The 22,189-nt window shown below is 47.3% G+C and overlaps 2 protein-coding genes across 6 annotated transcripts in view; one reads left to right on the forward strand and one right to left on the reverse strand.

The window, feature by feature from the left end:
• The window catches only part of ss18 (SS18 subunit of BAF chromatin remodeling complex), a 114,610-nt gene extending 99,174 nt beyond the window's left edge, over positions 1-15,436 (reverse strand). For 2 of the 5 annotated variants that reach the window (XM_085992243.1, XM_085992242.1), the window contains exons 1-2: positions 14,824-15,436; positions 6,863-6,939 (exon numbers count right to left, since the gene is read on the reverse strand). In XM_085992243.1, coding sequence (XP_085848369.1) covers positions 6,863-6,939; positions 14,824-14,892 — 146 coding nt within the window. In that variant the 5' untranslated portion in view covers positions 14,893-15,436. The remainder of the gene's footprint in view (positions 1-6,862; positions 6,940-14,823) is intronic. The other 3 variants (XM_085992246.1, XM_085992245.1, XM_085992244.1) reach the window with 3 other exon arrangements.
• Positions 15,437-16,486: 1,050 nt separating this feature from the next.
• Positions 16,487-22,189, forward strand: part of psma8 (proteasome 20S subunit alpha 8) — a 36,979-nt gene continuing 31,276 nt past the window's right edge. Inside the window, exon 1 of the mRNA XM_085992248.1 lies at positions 16,487-16,712. Within this exon, the coding sequence (XP_085848374.1) occupies positions 16,611-16,712 (102 nt within the window). The 5' untranslated portion in view covers positions 16,487-16,610. The remainder of the gene's footprint in view (positions 16,713-22,189) is intronic.

Raw genomic sequence — 22,189 nt, forward strand, 5'->3', positions numbered from 1 at the left:
GGCCACAGGTTAAAATCAACCCTGTAACGAAAGAGAGAGAGAATCAGGCTGTGACGGCGAGGGCCAGAAGAACAGAACGAGACTCGATGACAACTCTTGACACGGCACAGATCTGCCTCAGTTAGGGTTGCCAATTGTGGTTGGACATATCCCTGGAGGGTCCATCACACAACCTCCAGCCTCCAACTGCTCGCTCCAGGCAAACAGACATTTTCCCCATCTCAAGTTATCAACTAAAGTGTTCTAAGAATATGAAAAAAAAACCTTTTTAAAAAAAAAACTCTAGATTTTTCTCCAGCTTGCTCGGAGCCGTGTCCTGAGATTAACCTTTAATTCTTGGGAGACTCGAGCAATCCTGGGGGGGGGGGGGGGGGGGGGGGGGGGGGTTGTTGGCAACCCTGCTGTCAATGTGGTGTTAAAATGTTTTTGAAGCCGAGAGGCTGTTCACAGCAGCAAGTAAAATTGCGTCTCAAACACGCCTTGGTCCAGCCAGACTAGCTGACAACACAAGGGTCTCCCGTGTGGCCCAGTACCAACTCATGCTGCCAGATAAGAGAATTCCAGGACCAACAGACCAGACTTCGAAACATTTCAATGTGCGACAGGAGTCACTTATTGCAAAAGTTGCAAAGTGCACGATTTATACAGAGAATCAAACCCGCACGGAGCAGAGCACTCTCCAGTTTTGACAAAGCGGCTCAGCAGACAGAGGCTGCCTGTCCAGCTTGGAGTGTTTCCAGCATTGTCTGCTTACAAGCACAGGAACAGGTCAAGCAGCCCAACTGGTCCGTGCCGGTGTTTACGCTCCAGACCAGCCTGCTCCCGCCCCTCTTCATCTCACCCCATCAACATATCCTTCTATTCCTTTCTCCCTCATGTGTTTATCCAGCTTCCCCTTAAAAGTATCTATACTATTCGCCTCAACCTCACATTCTCACCACTCTCTGGGTAAAGAAGTTTCTCCTGAATTCCTTATTGGATTTATTATTGAAAGACAGACAGACTTGCATTTCTCCAGCACCTTACACAACCTCAGAACATTCCAAAGCTCTTCACAGCCAATGAAGTACTTTTTGAAGTGTAGTCACTGTTGTAATGCAGGCAGTGCGGCAACCATTTTTTGCACAGCAAGCTCCCACAAACAGCAATCAGAAAATGACCAGATAATCTGTTTCAGTGATGTTGGTTGAGGGATAAATGTTGGCCCCAGGACACCAGGGAGAACTCCGCTGTTGTTTTTCGAAATAGTGCCATGGGATCTTTATAGCTGAGAGCACAGACGGGGCCTTAGATTAACTTCTCATCTGACAGGTGGTACCTCAGACAGTGCAGCGCTCCCTCGTACTGCCCCTCCGACAGTGCGGCACTCCCTCAGTACTGCCCCTCCGACAGTGCGGCATTCCCTCAGTACTGCCCCTCCGACACTCCCTCAGTACTGGCCCTCCGACACTCCCTCAGTACTGCACTGGGAGTGTCAGCCTAGATTTTTGTGCTCAAGTTTCTGGTGTGGGACTCGAACCCACGACCTTCTGACTCAGAGGCGAGAGTGCTGCCCACTGAGCCACGGTTTCCATTTCTGTTTCCTTTTGAAAGATGCTCATCTGCAACATCCTCCAGTTTATGGGAAGGCTCCACACCCAAGACAGGAACTCTTCTGACCCCTCTGCAGACACTGCCTGACCTGCTGAATGTTTCCAACAGCTTCGGATTCAGTATGGAGAGTTCTGCATTTATTTACCCCATGCGAAGCAGATAATATAGGGTGCACGGAGTAAAATAAAATAAGCAAATTTGTTAAACTTTTGAAGATAGCACTCTCCGATTACTGTGCAATTTATCTGCCCCATGGAAGGAGTCTCAGCATCAAGCGCTCACTCCTTGGAGATTGTAGGTGCAATGACATTAAGGACTTTGCCACGATAATCTTTTGTGCAACGATTTTGCAACTGGATTTGCTTCGAGTCACAAAAAATGGCTTAAATCTGTCAGTCATTCTCGAAACTGGCCAAAAAATGCAAGAGGTTTGCAAATATCAAATCTAAAAAGAGAAAAAAAAAAACTTGTATTCAACGTTGCCTCTAATTTGTGCGCGCGCGGTCCCTTTAAATTTCCGCGCATGCACGGTGTCTTCCAGCGGCAACCGCATGCGAGCGGCCCGCGTGCGACCTCCCGATTGACGTCCGTGCACCTGAGGGGGACACACTGCTTGTGTTTCCACAGCCCCTTTCACCACCTCAGGACGTCCCAAAGCGCTTTACAGCCAATGAAGTACTTTTTGAAGTGTAGTCGCTGTTGTAATGTAGGAAACGCGGCAGCCAATTTGCGCACAGCAAGCTCCCACAAACAGCAATGCGATAATGACCAGATCATGTTTTTTTAGTGATGTTGATTGAGGGATAAATAAAAAAAGTGTAACATCCCCACCGACACCTGGGAATCCCTGGCCCAAGACCGCACAAAGTGGAGGAGAAGCATCCGGGAAGGTGCCGAACCCTTCGAGTCTCTTCGCCAGGAGCAAGCGGAAGCCAAGCGTAGGCAGCGCACGTCAACCCAAGCACCCCTCCAACCCGCCCCTTCAACCACCGTCTGCCCCACCTGTGACAGAGACTGTCGGTCCCGCATTGGACTCATCAGTCACCCGAGAACTCATTTTTAATGTGGAAGCGAGTCATCCTCGGCTCCGAGGGACTACCCAAGAGAAATATTGGCCAGGACACCAGGGAGAACTCCCCTGCTCTTCTCCAAAATAGTGCCGCATATGTCCACTTGAGGGGGCAGATGGGGGCCTTGGTTTCATGTCTCAGCCAAAAGGCGGCACCTCCCTCAGTACTGGCACCGGGGCAGTGTCAGCCAGAATGATAGCCGGACTCCAAGGGTTAAATTACGAGGAGAGATTACACAAACTAGGGTTGTATTCCCTGGAATTTAGAAGGATAAGGGGTGATTTGATCGAAGTTTTCAAGATATTAAGGGGAACAGATTGGATAGATGGAGAGAAACTATTTCTGCTAGTTTTTTTTTCCATTGATGGGATGTGGGCGTCGCTGGCTAGGCCTGCATTTAGTGCCCATCCCTAATTGCCCTTGAAAAGATGGTGGTGAGCCGCTGCAGTCCATATGGTGTTGGTACACCCACAATGCTGTTGGGGATTCTAGGACTAGGGGGCAGAGTCTAAAAATTAGAGCCAGACCTTTCAGGAGTGAACTTAGGAAACACTTCGACACACAAAGGGTGGTAGAAGTTTGGAACTCTCTTCTGCAAACTGCAATTGATGCTAGATCAATTGTTAATTTTAAATGAGATTGATCGATTTCTGTTAACCAAAGGTGTTAAGGGATATGGAGTAAAGGCAGTTATATGGAGTTAGGTCGCAGATCAGCCGTGATCTCATTGAATGACAGAACAGGCTCGAGGGGCTGAATGTCTCTTGGAACAGGAGGAAGCCAGAGACAGAGGCGTTCCTTTGTTCCTGTGAGTTATAGAAACATAGAAGATAGGAGCAGTAGGCGGCCATTTGGCCCCTCGAGCCTGCTCCGCCATTCAATGAGATCATGGCTGATCATCCAAATTCAGTACCCAGTCCCTGCCTTCTCCCCATATCCCTTTAGCCTTAAGAAATATATCTAACTCCTTCTTGAATATATTTAATGAATTGGCCTCCACTGTCTTCTGTGGTAGAGAATTCCACAGGTTCACCACTCTCTGGGTGAAGAAATTCCTCCTCATCTCTGTCCTAAATGGCTTACCCCTTATCCTTAGACTGTGACCCCTGGTTCTGGACTCCCCCGCCATCAGGAACATCCTTCCTGCATCTAGTCTGTCTAGTCCTGTTAGAATTTTATAAGTTTCAATGAGATCCCCTCTCATTCTTCTAAACTCTAGCGAGTATAAGCCCAATTGACCCAATCTCTCCTCATAGGTCATTCCTGCCATCCCAGGTACCAGCCTGGTGAATCTTCACTGAACTCCTTCCATGGCAAGAACATCCTTCCTCAGATAAGGCGACCAAAACTTCACACAATACTCCAGGTGTGGTCTCACCAAGGCCCTGTACAACTGCGGCAAGACATCCTTGCTCCTGTACTCGAACCCTCTCGCTACGAAGGCCAACATACCATTTGCCTTCTTAACCACCTGCTGCACCTGCATGCTTACCTTCAGCGACTGGTGCACAAGGACACCCAGGTCTCGTTGCACTTCCCCTTCTCCCAATCTATTGCCGTTCAGATAATAATCTGCCTTCCTGTTTTTGCCACCAAAGTGGATAACCTCACATTTATCCACATTATACTGCATCTGCCCAATCACCCAACCTGTCCAAATCATCCTGGAGTTTCTCGGCATCCTCCTCACAGCACACACGCCCACCCAGCTTTGTGTCGTCTGCAAACTTGGAGATATTACATCTAGTTCCCTCGTCTAGATTATGTGCTCAAGTCTCTGGAGCGGGACTTGAACCCACAACCTTCTGACTCTAAGAAGTAGAACAGTTTTTTTAAACGAAATACTGTTAGCAACACCGGCCTACTGACTATTTAGTATAACTACAGTAACAGAAATTAGAGGTGGAACATTAATCATTGTCCTAAAACTCAAGTAAAATTTGCACACATTATACAAAATGGGGAATTAAATAAGTTGAGAGTGCTCATTAATATTTCTTTGTGAAGCATTTCAAGTAAAGAACAACATTTTTTTCAAGGAAATATTAAATTATGTTGGTATATAATTTGAGGCAAATACAAGTCAATAATACTAAGAATTTACAGAGAAATGAGGGAGTTAATATATACCTAAAATCTCAAAAGGTATCTCACCAAACGATAGTTAAATTCAGTGAGGCTTACTGCTATGTTCACTTATTGCAATTATAAACTTTCTAGCCTTTATGGGACAGACCAGCTTAAGAACAACACCATCTAACAACAAAATAATACGTTGCCTACGATCCTTCATCGTCGCTGGGTCAAAATCTTGGAACTCCCTCCCTAACAACACTGCGGGAGTACCTTCACCACACGGACTGCAGCGGTTCAAGAAAGCGGCTCACCACCACCTTCTCAAGGGCAATTAGGTGATGGGCAATAAATGCTGGCATTGCCAGCGATGCCCACATCCCAGGAATGAATTTAAAAAATAAGAAACACCTGCCATTATAAAGCAGCATAACTTAAAATGTTAATATTAACAGGACTGTAGGCAGAGATATTAAAAATTGCAGAGATGCCAGTAAAATTAGGTGTACATGATCATCAGTGCTTGCACCTACTCTGTAATTTGTTATGTATGCTGAAATTAAAGAATTGACGTGTTTAAGATGTCTAAATGTAAAACTGTCCAGGAACGCCCTGTCCACAAAAAGCAGGACAAATCCAACCCAGCCAATTACTGCCCCCTCAGCCGACACCACTGCAAATACACAGCAGGTTCAGCGGCACCTGAAAGGGAATCAGACAGGTTCACACTGCTGGCGGACACCTTGCATCAGAATTCTGCCCAAAACATTAACGCATCTTCCCCTCTCAAATGCAGACGGACTTGCTTTGTATTTCCAGCATTTACATAAATTACATCGAACTTTACAGCACAGAAACAGGCCATTCGGCCCAACTGGTCCGTGCCGGTGTTTATGCTCCACACGAGCCTCCTCCCACCCCTCTTCATCTCACCCTCTCAGCATATCCTGCTATTCCTTTCTCCCTCGTGTTTATCCAGCTTCCATTTAAATGCATCTATGCGATTCGCCTCAACCACTCCCTGTGGTACGGTAGCAAAATACTGCAGATGCTGGAAATCCGAAATAACAACAGAAAATGCTGGAAAAACTCAGCAGGCCAGGCAACATCCGTGGAGAGAAAATAGAGTCAACGTTTCGGGTGAAAACCCTTTGTCAAGACTAAAGAAGCACAGGAAATGAAATAGATGACTCCCTGTGGTAGCGAGTTCCACATTCTCACCGCTCTCTGGGTAAAGAAGTTTCTCCTGAATTCCCGATTGGATTTATCAGTGACTGTCTTATATTGATGGGCCCTAGCTCTGGTCTCGCCCACAAGTGGAAACATCTTCTGCGTATGAACCCTAACCCCTTCATAATCTTAAAGACCTCCATCAGGTCACCTCGAAGACTTCTCTTTTCTGGAGAAAAGATCCCCAGCCTGTTCAATCTTTCATCTGTGTTTTGCTTTCCGTATCTTTATTGTTTCGCACTGTCTCTTCACACGAGACAAATAAGCATTTGCAATTTACCTACTTTTCCAAAGTAGATTCAAGAACTGAAATAGTTTAAAGAATCACAGAAATTTACAGCACGAGGCGGCCATTCGGCCCATCGTGTCCGTGCCGGCCGACAAAGAGCTATCCCGGCCTAATCCCACTTTCCAGCTCTTGGTCCGTAGCCCTGTAGGTTACGGCACTTCAAGTGCATATCCAAGTACTTTTAAAATGTGATGAGGGTTTCTGCCTCTCCCACCCTTTCAGGCAGTGAGTTCCAGACCCCCACCATCCTCTGGGTGAACAAAGTTCTCCTCAACTCCCCTCTAATCCTTCCACCAATTACTTTAAATCTATGCCCCCTGGTTATTGACCCCTCTGCTAAGAGAAATAGGTCCTTCCTATCCACTCTATCTAGGCCCCTCATAATTTTATACACCTCAATTAAATCTCCCCTCAGCCTCCTCTGTTCCAAAGAAAACAATCCCAGCCGATCCAGTCTTTCCTCATAGCTAAAATTCTCCAGTCCTGGCAATATCCTGGTAAGTCTCCTCTGTACCCCCTCTAGTGCAATCACATCGTTCCTGTAATGTGGCCAGGCAACAGTTTACTGACAAATTGTCAAATCACAAAAGCAGAAAGATCAACTTACTGGGAGCATTCGGCAGTTTTCCCTTTGCTCTGGTAGTCCATTATGCATTGGATAAGCTGGTTGTTTTCATCCAGTAACTAATAGAAGAATAGATAAGAGGAGCTCAGTGAGACAGGCATAACTTAGCTAGTGTTTACACAGCTGCTGCACATCAACATGTTCACTGTTCTAAAGTCTCGCCTCCATTAGTTTGAGCGTTGTTTTAAACCAATTGAACTGTCCCATCAAGGTATCAGATACATCCTTGCATACGGCGGTACCGCCACACTAATCGTGCTATCGAATGAAAGTGACCAGATGGTTGGAGTATATTATAAGAATATAAGGGAGTCTTGCTACAATTGTACAGGGCCCTGGTGAGACCACACCCAGAGTACTGTGCACAGTTTTGGTCTCCTTATCTGAGGAAGGATATACTTGCCTTGGAGGCGGTGCAACGAAGGTTCACTAATTACAACAGAAAATGCTGGAAAAACTCAGCAGGCCAGGCAACATCCATGGAGAGAAATTAGAGTCAACGTTTCGGGTCAAAACCCTTTATCAAGACCCGGTTCACTAGATTGATTCCTGGGATGAGAGGATTGTCCTATGAGGAGAGATTGAGCCTATACTCTCTGGAGTTTAGAAGAATGAGAGGCAATTTCATTGAAACATAAAAAGTTCTGAGGGGGATTGACAGGGTAGATGCTGAGAGATTGTTTCCCCTGGCTGGAGAGTCTAGAACTAGGGGGCATAGTCTCAGAATAAAGGGTCGGCCATTTAAGACTGAGATGAGGAGGAATTTCTTCACTCAGAGGGTTGTGAATCTTTGGAATTCTCTGCCCCAGAGGGCTGTGGAGGCTCAGTCTTTGATTATATTCAAGGCTGAGATCGATAGATTTTTGGACTCCAGGGGAATCAAGGGATATGGAGATCGGGCGGGAAAGTGGAGTTGAGGTCGAAGATCAGCCATGATCTTATTGAATGGCGGAGCAGGCTCGAGGGGCCGTGTGGCCGACTCCTGCTCCTAATTCTTTGACACCGAGCCACATAAGGAGATATTAGGACAGGTGACCAAAAGATTGGTCAGAGGTTTTAAGGAGCGTCTTAAAGGAGGAGAGAGGCGGAGAGGTTTAGGGAAGGAATTCCAGAGCTCAGGGCCCAGGCAGCTGAAGGCACGGCCGCCAATGGTGGAGCAATGGAAATTGGGGGATGCTAAAGAGGCCAGAATTGGAGGAGTACAGATATCTCGGAGGGTTGTGGGGCTGGAGGAGATTACAGAGATAGGGAGGGGGCGAGGAGGCCATGGAGGGATTTGAAAACAAGGATGAGAATTTTAATTAAGGATCAGATGTCGCAAGAGAACAGAAGGAACAATGAAGAGTTGGAACTGGGTACCAAGGGCTGAGTAGGATAGACACAAATGGAAGCTGTACAGTTACTTTGTTTTGTAAATAAATGTAACACAAAAAAGCAGGGAATGCTGGAGGTACACCGCATCTGTCGAGGGAATGGAGAGGGTCGCAATTTGACCTGGAACATGAAACTCTCTTTTCTTCACAGATGCTGGCCTACCTTTGCAAGGATTTACAACACGATACCAGGACTCAGAGGTTATAGCCATCAGGAAAGACTCAACAGTTGAGGGCTCTTTCCTCTCGAACAGAGGGGCGACCTGATAGAGGTCTTCAAAATTATGAAAGGGTTTGATAGGGTAGACGTAGAGAAGATGTCTCCACTTGAGGAGGGGGGGGGGGGGGGGGAGACTAGAACTGGGGGCCATCAATAGAAGATAGTCACTAATAAATCCAACAGGGAATTCAGGAGAAACTTCTTTACCCAAAGAGTGGTGAGAATGTGGAACTCGCATCCAGGGTCGCACTGCTGAACGCATCCATCCAGTTGTTCCAAGGGATATGGGAATCGGGCGGGAAAGTGGAGTTGAGGTTGATGATCAGCCATGATCTTATTGAATGGCGGAGCAGGCTCGAGGGGCCGTATGGCCGACTCCTGCTCCTAATTCTTATGTTTGGGTAGGTTACTAAATGTCCTCAGTGGCAGTCTGGAATGACCCAGGAAATAGACGCCAAGCGTGGTTGTTACCTTAACAGCCACTGGAATAGTGCTGTGTACAGCAGGGGGGTGGGAGGCAGTTCTGCCTTCACACACGTGGCTCGAGTCGGAGACAGCTTCCTCGTGAAAGCAAAGCCTCCATGTGTCCACTGCTCCACAATCCAATGCAGGCAGGACTCTACCATCTGGTGTGGGGGTTGCAACTGGGCTGGTGCCTCGCACTTCGGGTGGATCCTCAGCAACCCGGCCTTCCCCCATTGCTCCTCCGCCGCCTCCTCCTCTTTCACAATGGGAAACCCATTGCGTTTTGTCTGGAAAGGGGGTGGGGGTGGAGGGGGGGGGGGGTGGGAGAAGGGACTCAGCTGGGAACAGCACAAAGGCAAAGAGGTTTTTTTTTTTTTTTATTAAAAACAGCACCGAGAAATTTAGATCTGGTCGCTTCAAATCCTCTTCCACCTTCAACGCAGCGCCGAGCAACGGTGCCAGTTTTATCCGCCTAGCATTTCTAGTGTAAATGAAGATAGAATGCCAGAAAATGGGATGCGTGATTGAACCACGGAATGGACACCACCTTGGCACGGTGGACAGTTCTGCTGGCCAACGGCGGGCGCAGAAGTGGGCAAAGATCTGGTGTAACCCTCACCATTTCATTAAGTGTTCAGCACAGCAATAGGCCACTGGGCCCAACAGGTGCTGGTGTTTTGTGCTCCACACGAGCCTCCTCCCACCTTACTCGCATATCCTTCTCATCCTTTCTCCCTCATGTGATTATTTCAGGGGAGGTGGCGGGGGAAGCGAGATAGATCTCTGCTATTCACCTCAACCACTCCCTGTGGTAGCAAGTTCCACATTCTCACCACTCTGGGTAAAGAAATTTCTTCTGAATTCCCTATTGGATTGATTAGTGACTATCTTATATTTATGGCCCCGAGCTCTGGTCTCACCCCACAAGTGGAAACATCTTCTCTACGTCTACCCTATCGAACCCCTTCATAATTTTAAAGACCTCTATCAGGTCGCCCCTCAGCCTTCTCTTTTCTAGAGAAAAAAAAGAGGCAAAGCCTTTCCTGACAGTTGGACCCCCTCAGCTCTGCAATCCTTGTACATCTTGTTTGCACCTTCTCCAGTGCCTCTGTACCCCTTTTTGTAGCACGGAGACCAGAACTGTGCACAGACCTCCAAACGTGGTCTAACCAAGGTACTATACAAGTTTAACGTAATTTCTCTGCTATTCCTGTAGAAATGAACCCCCAGTGCTTGGTTTGCACGTTCTGTGGCTTTGATAACCTGTGTCACTACTTTTAGTGATTTGTGAAGATGTACCCCTAGATCCCTCTGCTCCACTACCGCAATTAAATCTTTACTGTCTATGGCCTCCTTATTCTTCCTTCCAAAATGCACCACCTCACAAATATTGAAATTCATTTGCCATTTACATGTCCATTCTGCAAGTTTATTACAGGAAACTTTGGTTTATCCGGAGGCTGTATGTCCGGAAACCTCGATCTACCGGCAGAAATCAGGAGCCGTTTTGTTAGGTTTTTTTTCTTCTCGTGGCTTTGTTTTCTTCTCGTGGCTTTGTTTTCAACAGTCAGGCTCTGGAAAGTCTCTCTGAAGCTGTTGCTAAGCTACAGAGATGCTTCCAAGGTATGGGCCGACTATTTACAAGCTGTTGCTAAGCAACAGTGTTTGTTGTCAGATACAGAGATGAAAACCTCCGTATGCTTCAACATTAACTTTGTATGTCTGGCGGTTTTGATAGATCGGCAACAGTTCGGTCCCGTATATCACAAAGTTTCCTGTAACTTCCTCCGGTCTTTTATTGCAGTGCTCTTCTGTATCAACTACACCCTCCAATATGGTGTGAATCAGAAATTTCAATATTGTACTTATGATCCCAGAGTCCAAATCATTTCCCACCAGTCTGTAACGACCTTTAACCTGTACACTCTGCTTTGTGGCCAGCTTGCTATCCATTCTGCTACTTGTCCCGACTCCACATGCTCTGACCTCAGTCATGAGTTTACTACGCAGTATCTTATCGAAGGCCTTTTGAAAGTCCATATATATCACATCCAGCGCATTACCCTGGTCTACTCTTTCTATACTTCAAATAATTCAATAACGTTGGTTAAGCATGACCTTCTCTTTTGGAATCCGTGTGGTTTTACCTTTTGTATTTCTTGATGTTTTTCTATTACATCTTTGAGTAAGGATTCCATTATCTTTCCTACCACCAACTTTAAGCTGCTGCTTCTTCTTCTAACTGGTCTATCGTTCCCTGGATTTGTTCTATCTCCTTTGAAAATAGGAATCACATTAGCTGTCTGCCAGCCTTCTGGCACTATTCCCTTTTCTATTGAAACATAGAAGATAGGAGGAGGAGGAGGCGGCCTTCGGCCCCTCGAGCCTGCTCCGCCATTCAATGAGATCATGGCTGATCATCCAAATTCAGTACCCTGTTCCTGCTTTCTCCCCATATCCCTTTAGCCTTAAGAAATATATCCAACTCCTTCTTGAATATATTTAATGAATTGGCCTCCACTGCCTTCTGTGGTAGAGAATTCCACAGGTTCACCACTCTCTGGGTGAAGAAATTCCTCCTCATCTCTGTCCTAAATGGCTTACCCCTTATCCTTAGACTGTGACCCCTGGTTCTGGACTCCCCCGCCATCGGGAACATCCTTCCTGCATCGAGTCTGTCCAGTCCTGTTAGAATTTTATAAGTTTCAATGAGATCCCCTCTCATTCTTCTAAACTCTAGCGAATATAAGACTAATCGACCCAATCTCTCTTCATACGTCATTCCTGCCATCCCAGGTATCAGTCTGGTGAATCTTCGCTGCACTCCCTCCATGGCAAGAACATCCTTCCTCAGATAAGGCAACCAAAACTGCACACAATACTCAAGGTGTGGTTTCACCAAGGTCGTGTACAACTGCAGCAAGACAGCCTTGCTCCTGTACTCGAACCCTCTCACTATGAAGGCCAACATACCATTTTCATACACATTCTTCCCTCGCTTATTTGAGTATACGCAGATGCAATCCATCCATACCAGGGGCTTTATCCTCTCAAGTTGGATTAGTTTCTCAAGTACCTCCCTCCTTCGTATCTTAAATGTCCTGATATCAATTTTGATCTCTCCAATATGTCCACCTTGTTAGTCTTCCTGGTAAATACAGAGGCAAAGTAACTATTTAATATTTCTGCCATTTTGCTGTCATTACTTGAGTTTATCTTGCACATCCCTTAGTGGCCCTACCCCTAACTTAATTTTCCTTTTGTTATTTATGTGTCTATAGAATGCTTTATTTCTTTTAATTTAAAGTTCATAATTCCTCTGTCTTCCTATTTTTTTGACTCCTTTCCAAAGCTCTTCACCTGTCCTCTCCTTCATTGTCTACGCCTTTTCCTTTAGATTCAAATTTACCCATATCTCTATTGATCAAGGTCTCAATATGGGCCAGTTTTTTTTTTATAGCTAAATACATTTCCTGAACTATACTGATTAATTTTTTTAATATTTCCAGCTGCAGTTCTCTCTCGTTTGGCAAAATATTATATCAGTTTATCTTCTCTAGTTCCATCTGCATCTCCTCTTAATAGCTTTTCTTTCCAATCTATTACCTTAGTCTTCATCTTACTTATGTCGCTCTCAATCATTATCTTATGTTGTGATCACTATTGTCTAGATGCTCCCCTAGGCTTACTTCTCTTAACTGCTCTGGTTAATTCCCCATTACTTGAGCCATAGAAACATAAAAGATAAGAGTAGGCCATTCGGCCCCTCGAGCCTGTTCTGCCAGTTAATGTCATGGCTGATCATCCAAATTCAGTACCCTGTCCCTGCTTTCTCCCCATATCCCTTTAGTCTTAAGAAATATATCTAACTTCTTCTTGAATATATTTAATGAATTGGCCTCCACTGCCTTCTGTGGTAGAGAATTCCACAGGTTCACCACTCTCTGGGTGAAGAAATTCCTCATCTCAGTCCTAAATGGCTTACCCCTTATCCTTAGACTGTGACCCCTGGTTCTGGACTCCCCCATCGGGAACATCCTTCCTGCATCTAGTCTGTCTAGTCCTGTTAGAATGTTATACATTTCAATGAGATTCCCTCTCGTGATTCTTCTAAACTCCAGCAGTGATTTCACTCGAAGAGGTGTAGCACTGAACCAAACACTAGTACGATAGCAAAATACTGCGGATGCTGGAAATCCGAAACAACAGAAAATGCTGGAAAAACTCAGCAGGCCAGGCAACATCTGTGGAGAGAGAGAAATAGAGTCAACATTTCTCAGTTCTGACCTGAAACGTTGACTCTATTTCTCTCTCCACAGATGTTGCCTAGCCTGCTGAGTTTTTCCCAACATTTTCTGTTGTTGTTTCGTGATTTCACTCTTGTTGGGCTTCTTAGGCACTAGGTAAGAAAGGCGAGCTGTAAAACAGTAAAAACCTCCATCCCTTCTTCACCCCCTGTACTTTCCAGTTAATTTTTGGATGGGGAGGTAGTTGAAATCTCCCATGATTATTCTATATCTTTCACCTATTTCATACTATTTGTCTACTTACTGCAATATTGAACAACCAATCCTGTTCTTTAAGCAGCCATGTTTCAGTTATCCCTACGATTTCACACTGCCACGACCAACGTTCCCTTTAAGCTGGGCGGCGCTTCGGAGCTGCCGCGCAACCGGCTTTTAAATGCGTGGATTTTTGAATGGGGCTCCTCCAAAAAGTGAAGAGGGAACATTGGCCAGGACCCAATTACTCCACTCTTATCTGTTTCCCGTTTTCCCTCGAAGTTGTCTCCACTTTTGGCCTGTTAAAGCGTCGGGAGGTCTTTCTCCACAGGGAGAAGTACTAAGAGAAACTTCAGTTGTTTCATGACATGACAAAGGCGGGCTCGACTTGCAAACCCGCTTGAATACTTGGGAGATGAGTTAGTGTTAAGAAAGACACTCCAATCACATTTTGAAACTTGCGAGCACAGTTAGCAGGACCAGTTATAAACGGGTAAAATAATCTCATCAAATCCAGTACCAGATTCCCACCAGTAGACATCGCTAGAAATTTTCAGTACACTTTAAAAAAAAACTAAATCTAGCACTAAAAACGGAAGTGGGAACTGGTGATATATTTCATCTCGGAATTCCCCCCCTCCCCCCCCAAAAAAAGTCGACTTCGAATCAGAAAGAAGCCTTACAATAAAATTGGTGAAATTCCCACATCTCGCCAAAAATTGCACTCAAAAACTTTTAAAGAAGTGGATTTAAACGAAAACGTTCAACACAAACTACTCCACAATAAACGAGAGCAAAAGTTAAAAAAATAAGGGTAAAGAATTCAAATCCACCGAGCCATTGTAAAAACCTAAAACTGGTGGTGGATTAAAAGTTATCTGCAAGTTCTGTTACCTACAGAATAATCGCGCCTGTAGTTTTGCTAGAGAGAGGTTGCAGCTCAAGAAAGGCTAGAAAGCCCCCAAGCGTTGCAGCACACAGAGAAAAAAAATGTTCTACCACAGCTCAGAGACCTCTCTCTCATCATGGCCGCTGAAGCAACCTCTCTCTCTCTCTCTTTGTACAAAGAATACATTCAGAGTAAAAGGTCCAAAAAATATTTTTAATATCTGCAAACAGAGGAAAAAAATATATCCCCCCACCCCCCTGGTTAAGCTTAACATTTGCGAAAGAAAAGGCAGCTTTAATAAAACCAGACACAAAAACTCCATCTGAAGGCCCCTGGCCAGCACCACGTCTGTTACAGCGCTGCCGCTACATTGTACGAACGTTCCAATTCACGCAGTTACACTGTACGAACGTTCCATTCACTCGGATACATTGTACGAACGTTCCATTCACGCAGTTACATTGTCACAGCATTCCATTCACTCGATACTTTACCTTCTGAATGGCGGCAGGTGTAATTTCACCTTTCCCGCGCTGCCGCGGAGCAGCAAATGCAACTGACATCGTGGGCTTGCTCGGTGTGTGTGTGTAGAGGATTTTTTTTCTTCCACTTCTCTTATTTTCTCCCCCTTTCCCTCCACACACACACACAATTCAGGAGAACACAAATATGTATTAACTCCTCCTCCTTTGACACAGGCAATGCTTTTACAGAAAGAGAGAGGGGGAAAAAAAAACTGGATTTCCTGCCAAACTCTCCAGTGTAGTGGCAACAGTGCCGAGAGGGGAGGGGGAGGGGAGATTGCTACCCCCCCCCCCAGCAAAAGGGGGTGTGGAATCCTAACTGGGCTCGGAGAAGAAGTTGTAAGCAGGTTGAAAGCAACAGAAAGAAGAGAGACGAAGAGCATGCATTGTTAGAATTCATGCATTTTTACTAACTGGGAAGATGGACTGGTGTTTGGGTGCTATTTATTGCAAATCAGAAAATTGGGATCTCCCCATCAGTGAATGAATAGTTCCTGTTAAACTCTCCCAAGTGTGGGAGAGTCGGAGAAGTCAATTGAGAATTGGGGGTTGCTTTTAGAAACAATTCTTGGAAAATGCAAACTAGAAAATAAAGTGAGGATATACTGCAATATCCAAATGTATCAGTAATATAGCCCTGTTTAGTTTTTAAAGCAATAAACTAAACCATTCGGCCCCGTGTGGTTTTTTTCTCTGCTATTAAGTGTCCCCCCTTCACAACTCACCCAGTGGTTTATTCCCCTCAGTTCAGCAACCAGACCTTGGAACAGTTCAAATGAAGAGGAGGAGAACACCTAGCCATAGACACAATAATTCAATTAACTGGTGTGTCTTTGGGATTTTCAAACAATGAATTCTTATTTTATTTCATCATCTGCGGAGCATTAAATCAATGGTGGTAACTTAGTGCCAAACTGTCCTCTATTTGTGAACTATCTGCCTATCAAGCCCCCCTCCCTGCGCAGTGGTTCCTTCCAGCCTAAAGCCAGGCTGCCCCTCTGGAACAGACCAAGGCAACTGGTCAGCGGGGGTGAGAGGTTCACAAGCTGAAAGGAATAAAATATCCACACACATGCAAACTTGTGAAGGGCGGGGCAAATTGATGGAATACATTTTAGAAATATAGATACAGTTCTATTGGAAACATGGCCTTCAATGCTTGTATTCTGCCTGCCATTGAAGGATTACACGGTATCTCCTCCCCCTCCTCAGGCTGGGAATGGTGAAGCTCCAGCAAAACAAAAGGCTGGGATCGGCGCCTGCGCAGTGCCCCCTTGTTGTGGAGATCGGCGCATGCGCAGTGCCCCCTTGTTGTGGAGATCGGCGCCTGCGCAGTGCCCCCTTGTTGTGGAGATCGGCGCCTGCGCACTAACAGGTGGAGAGATTGGCGGCTGCGCAGTGGGGCTTGATGGGATGGAGCTTGACGCATGCGCGGTACCGCTTGTTGTTGAAGTTGGCGCCTGCGCAGTGACGGCTGGTGAGATTGTCGCCTGCGCGGTGGCACTGATTGGAGATTGGCGCCTGCGCAGTGGCACTGATTGGAGATTGGCGCCTGCGCAGTGGCACTGATTGGAGATTGGCGCCTGCGGAGTGACGGGAAGTGAGATTGGCGCCTGCTGTGATTGAGTTTGACGCATGCGCGGTACCGCCGGTGATTGGGCATTGGCGTGTGCGCAGTGGTGAGTGGCGTTCGCTCGGTAAGGCGGAGCGGGAGAGAGAGACACAGGCCGCGCGTCTCATCTCACCCCAGCCCGGCCATGGCGGCCCGATACGACCGAGCCATCACCGTCTTCTCGCCCGACGGCCATCTCTTCCAAGTGGAGTACGCGCAAGAGGCGGTGAAGAAAGGATCGACGGCGGTGAGTGTGAGAGAGAGAGAGAGAGAGAGAGTGTGTGAGAGAGGGCGAGAGAGAGAGAGAGTGTGAGTGTGGGAGAGAGAGAGAGAGAGAGTACATTGTCAATGGTAGGCTATTGGGAGACTTCCTAGGAAGATCCACCTATTGCTCACCTCTTGGCTTCAGCACCGTAGACTATATGATTACGGATCTGGACCCATCCTCTTTCAGAACATTCACAGTCAAACCACAAACAACACTGTCAGATCACAGTCAAATTACTGCATATCTTGAAAGGACAGAAACAACCAACACAGAAACACAACCCAGTAAACTGTACAACATTAAAAAATCTTACAAATGGGCCAAAAACAGCACGGAAAAATACCAGAAAGCAATTAACAATCAAACAACTCAAGCTCTCTTGGACACCTTTCTGGAAAATACATACACACAATAAAGAAGGCGTAAACCGGGCAGTGAATAACCTAAATAATATTTTTGATAATTTGGCATCAATGTCAAACTTGAAAGTTCGCAAGAACAAACCCAAAACAAAAAACTACGAAAAATGGTTTGACTCCGATTGCCAGAACATGAGGAAAATACTCAGAAAAATATCAAACCAAAAACACAGACAACCAGAAAACGAGGAATTACGCCTTACTTATTGTCAGGCGCTAACACAATACAAAAACACACTCGGAACCAAGAAAGAGCAGTATATTAAGAATACACTCATCTCCATTGAGGAATCCATTGATTCCAATTGTTTCTGGGACAACTGGAATACATTACACAAAAAACAACACGACGAATTGGCCATTCAAAACGGAGACACATGGGAAAACCATTTTGAAAAATTATACCAGAAAAACACTAAGCCCAGAGCAATACCAAATATGCGAAAAACTGGCAAAGCTAGAATTTGCCATACAAGATAACCAAAACCCGATAGACCCCATAATATCTGAAAAAGAGCTAATTGAAAAACTCAAGGACCTGCGACCAGGAAAAGCTTGCGGTGCAGACGGCATCCTAAGCGAGATGATTAAACACACGGACGATAAAATGAAATTGGCTATACTGAAACTCTTCAACTTGGTTCTGAGTGTTGGTTACTTCCCTGATATCTGGAACAAAGGACTCACAACGCCCATATACAAAAGTGGGGACAAAGTTGACCCAAATAACTATCGAGGCATCTGTGTAAACAGTAACCTGGGGAAGGTTTTCTGTAGTATCATAAACAAAAGACTTATAAACTTCCTTGAGGAGCACAATGTCTCGAGTAAAAGCCAAATTGGATTCCTACCAAACTATAGAACATCAGATCATATCTTCACCCTACAGACCCTAATTGACAAACATGTTCATCAAAACAAAAGCAAAATTTTTGCCTGCTTTATAGATTTCCAGAAGGCTTTCGATTCCATCTGGCACGACGGTCTATTCTTGAAACTTATTGAAAGTGGTGTAGGGGGAAAAACATATGATGTAATTAAATCAATGTATACAAACAATAAATGTGCAGTTAAAATTGGAGACAAACAAACAAAATACTTCCCACAGGGGCGTGGTGTGACGCAGGGCTCGCCCATCTCACCGACACTCTTTAATATTTACATAAATGAGTTGGCAAAACTACTTGAACAATCTACAGCACCCGGCCTCACCCTATATGAATCCAAGGTTAAATTCCTCCTCTATGCAGATGACCTGGTTCTGCTGTCACCAACTAAGGAGGGTCTACAGCAGAACCTGGATCTGCTGGAGTCATTCTGTCAGACCTGGGCCCTGACAATAAACCCCCAAAAAACCAAAGTCCTTGTGTTCCAGCAAAGATCCAGACATCAGGGACCCAGAATAAATTTCACACTAGGAACAACTAAAATCGAACAAACCACTAACTACACATACTTGGGCATAAAAATCAGCTCTACGGGAAATTTTCATCTGGCTGTGAATGAACTGAAAGAGAAAGCTAGAAGGGCTTTCTATGCCATTAAAAGATCAATCCAAATAGAAATCCCAAATAGCATTTGGCTCAAAATTTTTAAATCAGTAATTGAACCAATTGCACTCTATGGCAGTGAGGTGTGGGGACCGCTAACACAACAAGAATTTGCAAAATGGGACAAACACCCAATTGAGATCCTACATGCAGAATTCTGTAAAAGTATCCTCCGGACTCAAAGGAAAACCGTAAACAATGCATGCAGGGCAGAACTAGGCCAATATCCATTAATAATTACTATCCAAAAAAGAGCCACCAAATTTTGGAAACACCTAAAAATGAGCAACCCCCACTGCTATCATTACGAAGCCTTGAAATGCCAAGAGAGGACCATAAAGAAGAATACCCTCAGTCAACTAGTCCTGGGACTCAGTGAAGCAACCACTAACAATAACCAGCCCCAGGACAGTGACATCATAGCACAGAGAATTCGACCCAACACAATTGTCACTAAGCAAAAGGAAAAATACCTGTCATATTGGGCAGAAACAACAAAAACCCAAAACAAACTCAATTGCTACTTGGCCCTAAACAGACAATACAACATGGCTGAATACCTGACCATGGTAAAGGATAGAAAACTGAGAAAAACCTTGACAAGGTACAGACTTAGTGAACATAGCCTGGCGATCGAAAAAGGCAGACACAGATAGACCCGGCTGCCAAGAGAGGACAGGATATGCTCTCACTGCAGTCAGGGAGTGGTGGAGACAGAGATGCACTTCCTCACAGCTTGTGGAAAATATCAGGGCATCAGGGAGAATTTCTACCAAAAATTCACACAAATATGCCCTGAATTCAGAAATTTGAATGACGACCAAAAACTCCCATACCTACTAGGGGAACAGAGAAACTGTGTAACCTTAGCGGCACACTATGTTACAGCTTGCCATAAACAGAGGGACAACCATTAAATCTAAGAAAAGAGTATATACAAATTATACGAATGTATATTTATACACTCGGGGACATATCTGTTTATACACTGTATGAATACATCTGCGTTTATGTGTTCAACCATAAATGTTTTTCGATGCTTTGGCAACATAAGATGTACCTTATCATCCCAATAAAGCGATTTGAATTGAATTGAATTGAGAGAGGGCGAGAGAGAGAGAGAGGGCGAGAGAGAGAGAGAGAGAGAGAGAGGGCGAGAGAGAGGGCGAGAGAGAGAGGGCGAGAGAGAGAGGGCGAGAGAGAGAGAGGGCGAGAGAGAGAGGGCGAGAGAGAGAGAGGCGAGAGAGAGGGCGAGAGAGAGAGAGGGCGAGAGAGAGAGAGGGCGAGAGAGAGAGAGGGCGAGAGAGAGAGAGGGCGAGAGAGAGGGCGAGAGAGAGAGAGGGCGAGAGAGAGAGGGCGAGAGAGAGGGCGAGAGGCGGGCGAGAGAGAGAGAGAGAGAGAGAGGGCGAGAGAGAGGGCGAGAGAGAGAGCGAGAGGGCGAGAGAGAGAGAGAGGGCGAGAGAGAGGGCGAGAGAGAGAGCGAGAGAGAGAGCGCGAGGGCGAGAGAGAGAGCGAGAGGGCGAGAGAGAGAGCGAGAGGGCGAGAGAGAGGGCGAGAGAGAGAGCGAGAGGCGAGAGAGAGGGCGAGAGAGAGAGCGAGAGGGCGAGAGAGAGAGCGAGAGAGGGCGAGAGAGAGGGCGAGAGAGAGGGCGAGAGAGAGAGCGAGAGGGCGAGAGAGAGAGGCAGAGGGCGAGAGAGAGAGCGAGAGGGCGAAGAGAGAGAGCGAGAGGGCGAGAGAGAGGGCGAGAGACGAGGGCGAGAGAGAGAGCGAGAGAGAGAGCGAGAGAGCGAGCGAGAGGGCGAGAGAGAGAGAGGGCGAGAGAGAGAGCGAGAGGGCGAGAGAGAGAGCGAGAGGGCGAGAGAGAGGGCGAGAGAGAGAGCGAGAGGGCGAGAGAGAGGGCGAGAGAGAGCGAGAGGGCGAGAGAGAGGGCGAGAGAGAGGGCGAGAGAGAGGGCGAGAGAGAGAGCGAGAGGGCGAGAGCGAGAGAGCGAGAGAGCGAGAGGGCGAAGAGGGCGAGAGGGCGAGAGAGAGAGCGAGAGGGCGAGAGAGGGGCGAGAGAGAGAGAGCGAGAGAGCGAGAGAGCGAGAGAGAGGGCGAGAGGGCGAGAGAGGCGAGAGCGAGCGAGAGGGCAGAGCGAAGAGGGCGAGAGAGAGAGCGAGAGGGCGAGAGAGAGGGCGAGAGAGAGGGCGAGAGAGAGAGAGAGAGAGAGCGAGAGGGCGAGCGAGAGGGCGAGCGAGAGGGCGAGCGAGAGGGCGAGCGAGAGAGCGAGAGAGAGAGCGAGAGAGCGAGAGGGCGAGAGAGAGAGGGCGAGAGAGAGAGAGGGCGAGAGAGAGAGGGCGAGAGAGAGAGAGAGAGAGGGCGAGAGAGAGAGAGAGAGAGGGCGAGAGAGAGAGAGAGAGGGCGAGAGAGAGAGAGAGAGAGGGCGAGAGAGAGAGAGAGGGCGAGAGAGAGAGAGGGCGAGAGAGAGAGAGGGCGAGAGAGAGAGCGAGAGAGCGAGAGCGAGAGAGCGAGAGGGCGAGAGAGACAGCGAGAGGGCGAGCGAGAGGGCGAGAGAGACAGCGAGAGGGCGAGCGAGAGGGCGAGCGAGAGGGCGAGAGAGAGAGCGAGAGGGCGAGAGAGAGAGCGAGAGGGCGAGAGAGAGAGCGAGAGGGCGAGAGAGAGAGCGAGAGGGCGAGAGAGAGAGAGAGGGCGAGAGAGAGAGAGGGCGAGAGAGAGAGAGGGCGAGAGAGAGAGAGGGCGAGAGAGAGAGAGGGCGAGAGAGAGAGAGAGGGCGAGAGAGAGAGAGGCGAGAGAGAGAGAGAGGGCGAGAGGAGAGAGAGAGAGGGCGAGAGAGAGAGAGAGGGCGAGAGAGAGAGAGAGGGCGAGAGAGAGAGCGAGAGGGCGAGAGAGAGCGAGAGGGCGAGAGAGCGAGAGGAGAGAGAGAGAGAGCGAGAGAGAGAGCGAGGAGGGCGAGAGAGGGCGAGAGAGAGAGCGAGAGGGCGAGAGAGAGAGCGAGAGGGCGAGAGAGAGGGCGAGAGGGCGAGAGAGAGGGCGAGAGGGCGGAGAGAGCGAGAGGGCGAGAGAGAGGCGAGAGGGCGAGAGAGAGAGCGATGAGGGCGAGAGAGAGGGCGAGAGGGCGAGAGAGAGCGAGAGGGCGAGAGAGGGCGAGAGGCGAGAGGGCGAGAGAGAGAGGGCGAGAGGGCGAAGAGAGAGCGAGAGGGCGAGAGAGAGCGAGAGGGCGAGAGGGCGAGAGCGAGAGAGAGCGAGAGGGCGAGAGAGAGAGCGAGAGGCGAGAGAGAGAGGGCGAGAGAGAGGCGAGAGAGAGAGGCGAGAGAGAGAGGGCGAGAGAGAAGAGAGGGCGAGAGAGAGAGAGGGCGAGAGAGAGAGAGGCGAGAGAGAGAGAGGGCGAGAGAGAGAGGCGAGAGAGAGAGAGGGCGAGAGAGAGAGGGCGAGAGAGAGAGAGGGCGAGAGGGCGAGCGAGAGGCGAGCGAGAGGGCGAGAGAGAGAGC

This window comes from Somniosus microcephalus, chromosome 7 (assembly GCF_052327205.1).
Source record: "Somniosus microcephalus isolate GS21.2 chromosome 7, FLI_Smic_1.0, whole genome shotgun sequence".
NCBI lineage: Eukaryota > Metazoa > Chordata > Chondrichthyes > Squaliformes > Somniosidae > Somniosus > Somniosus microcephalus.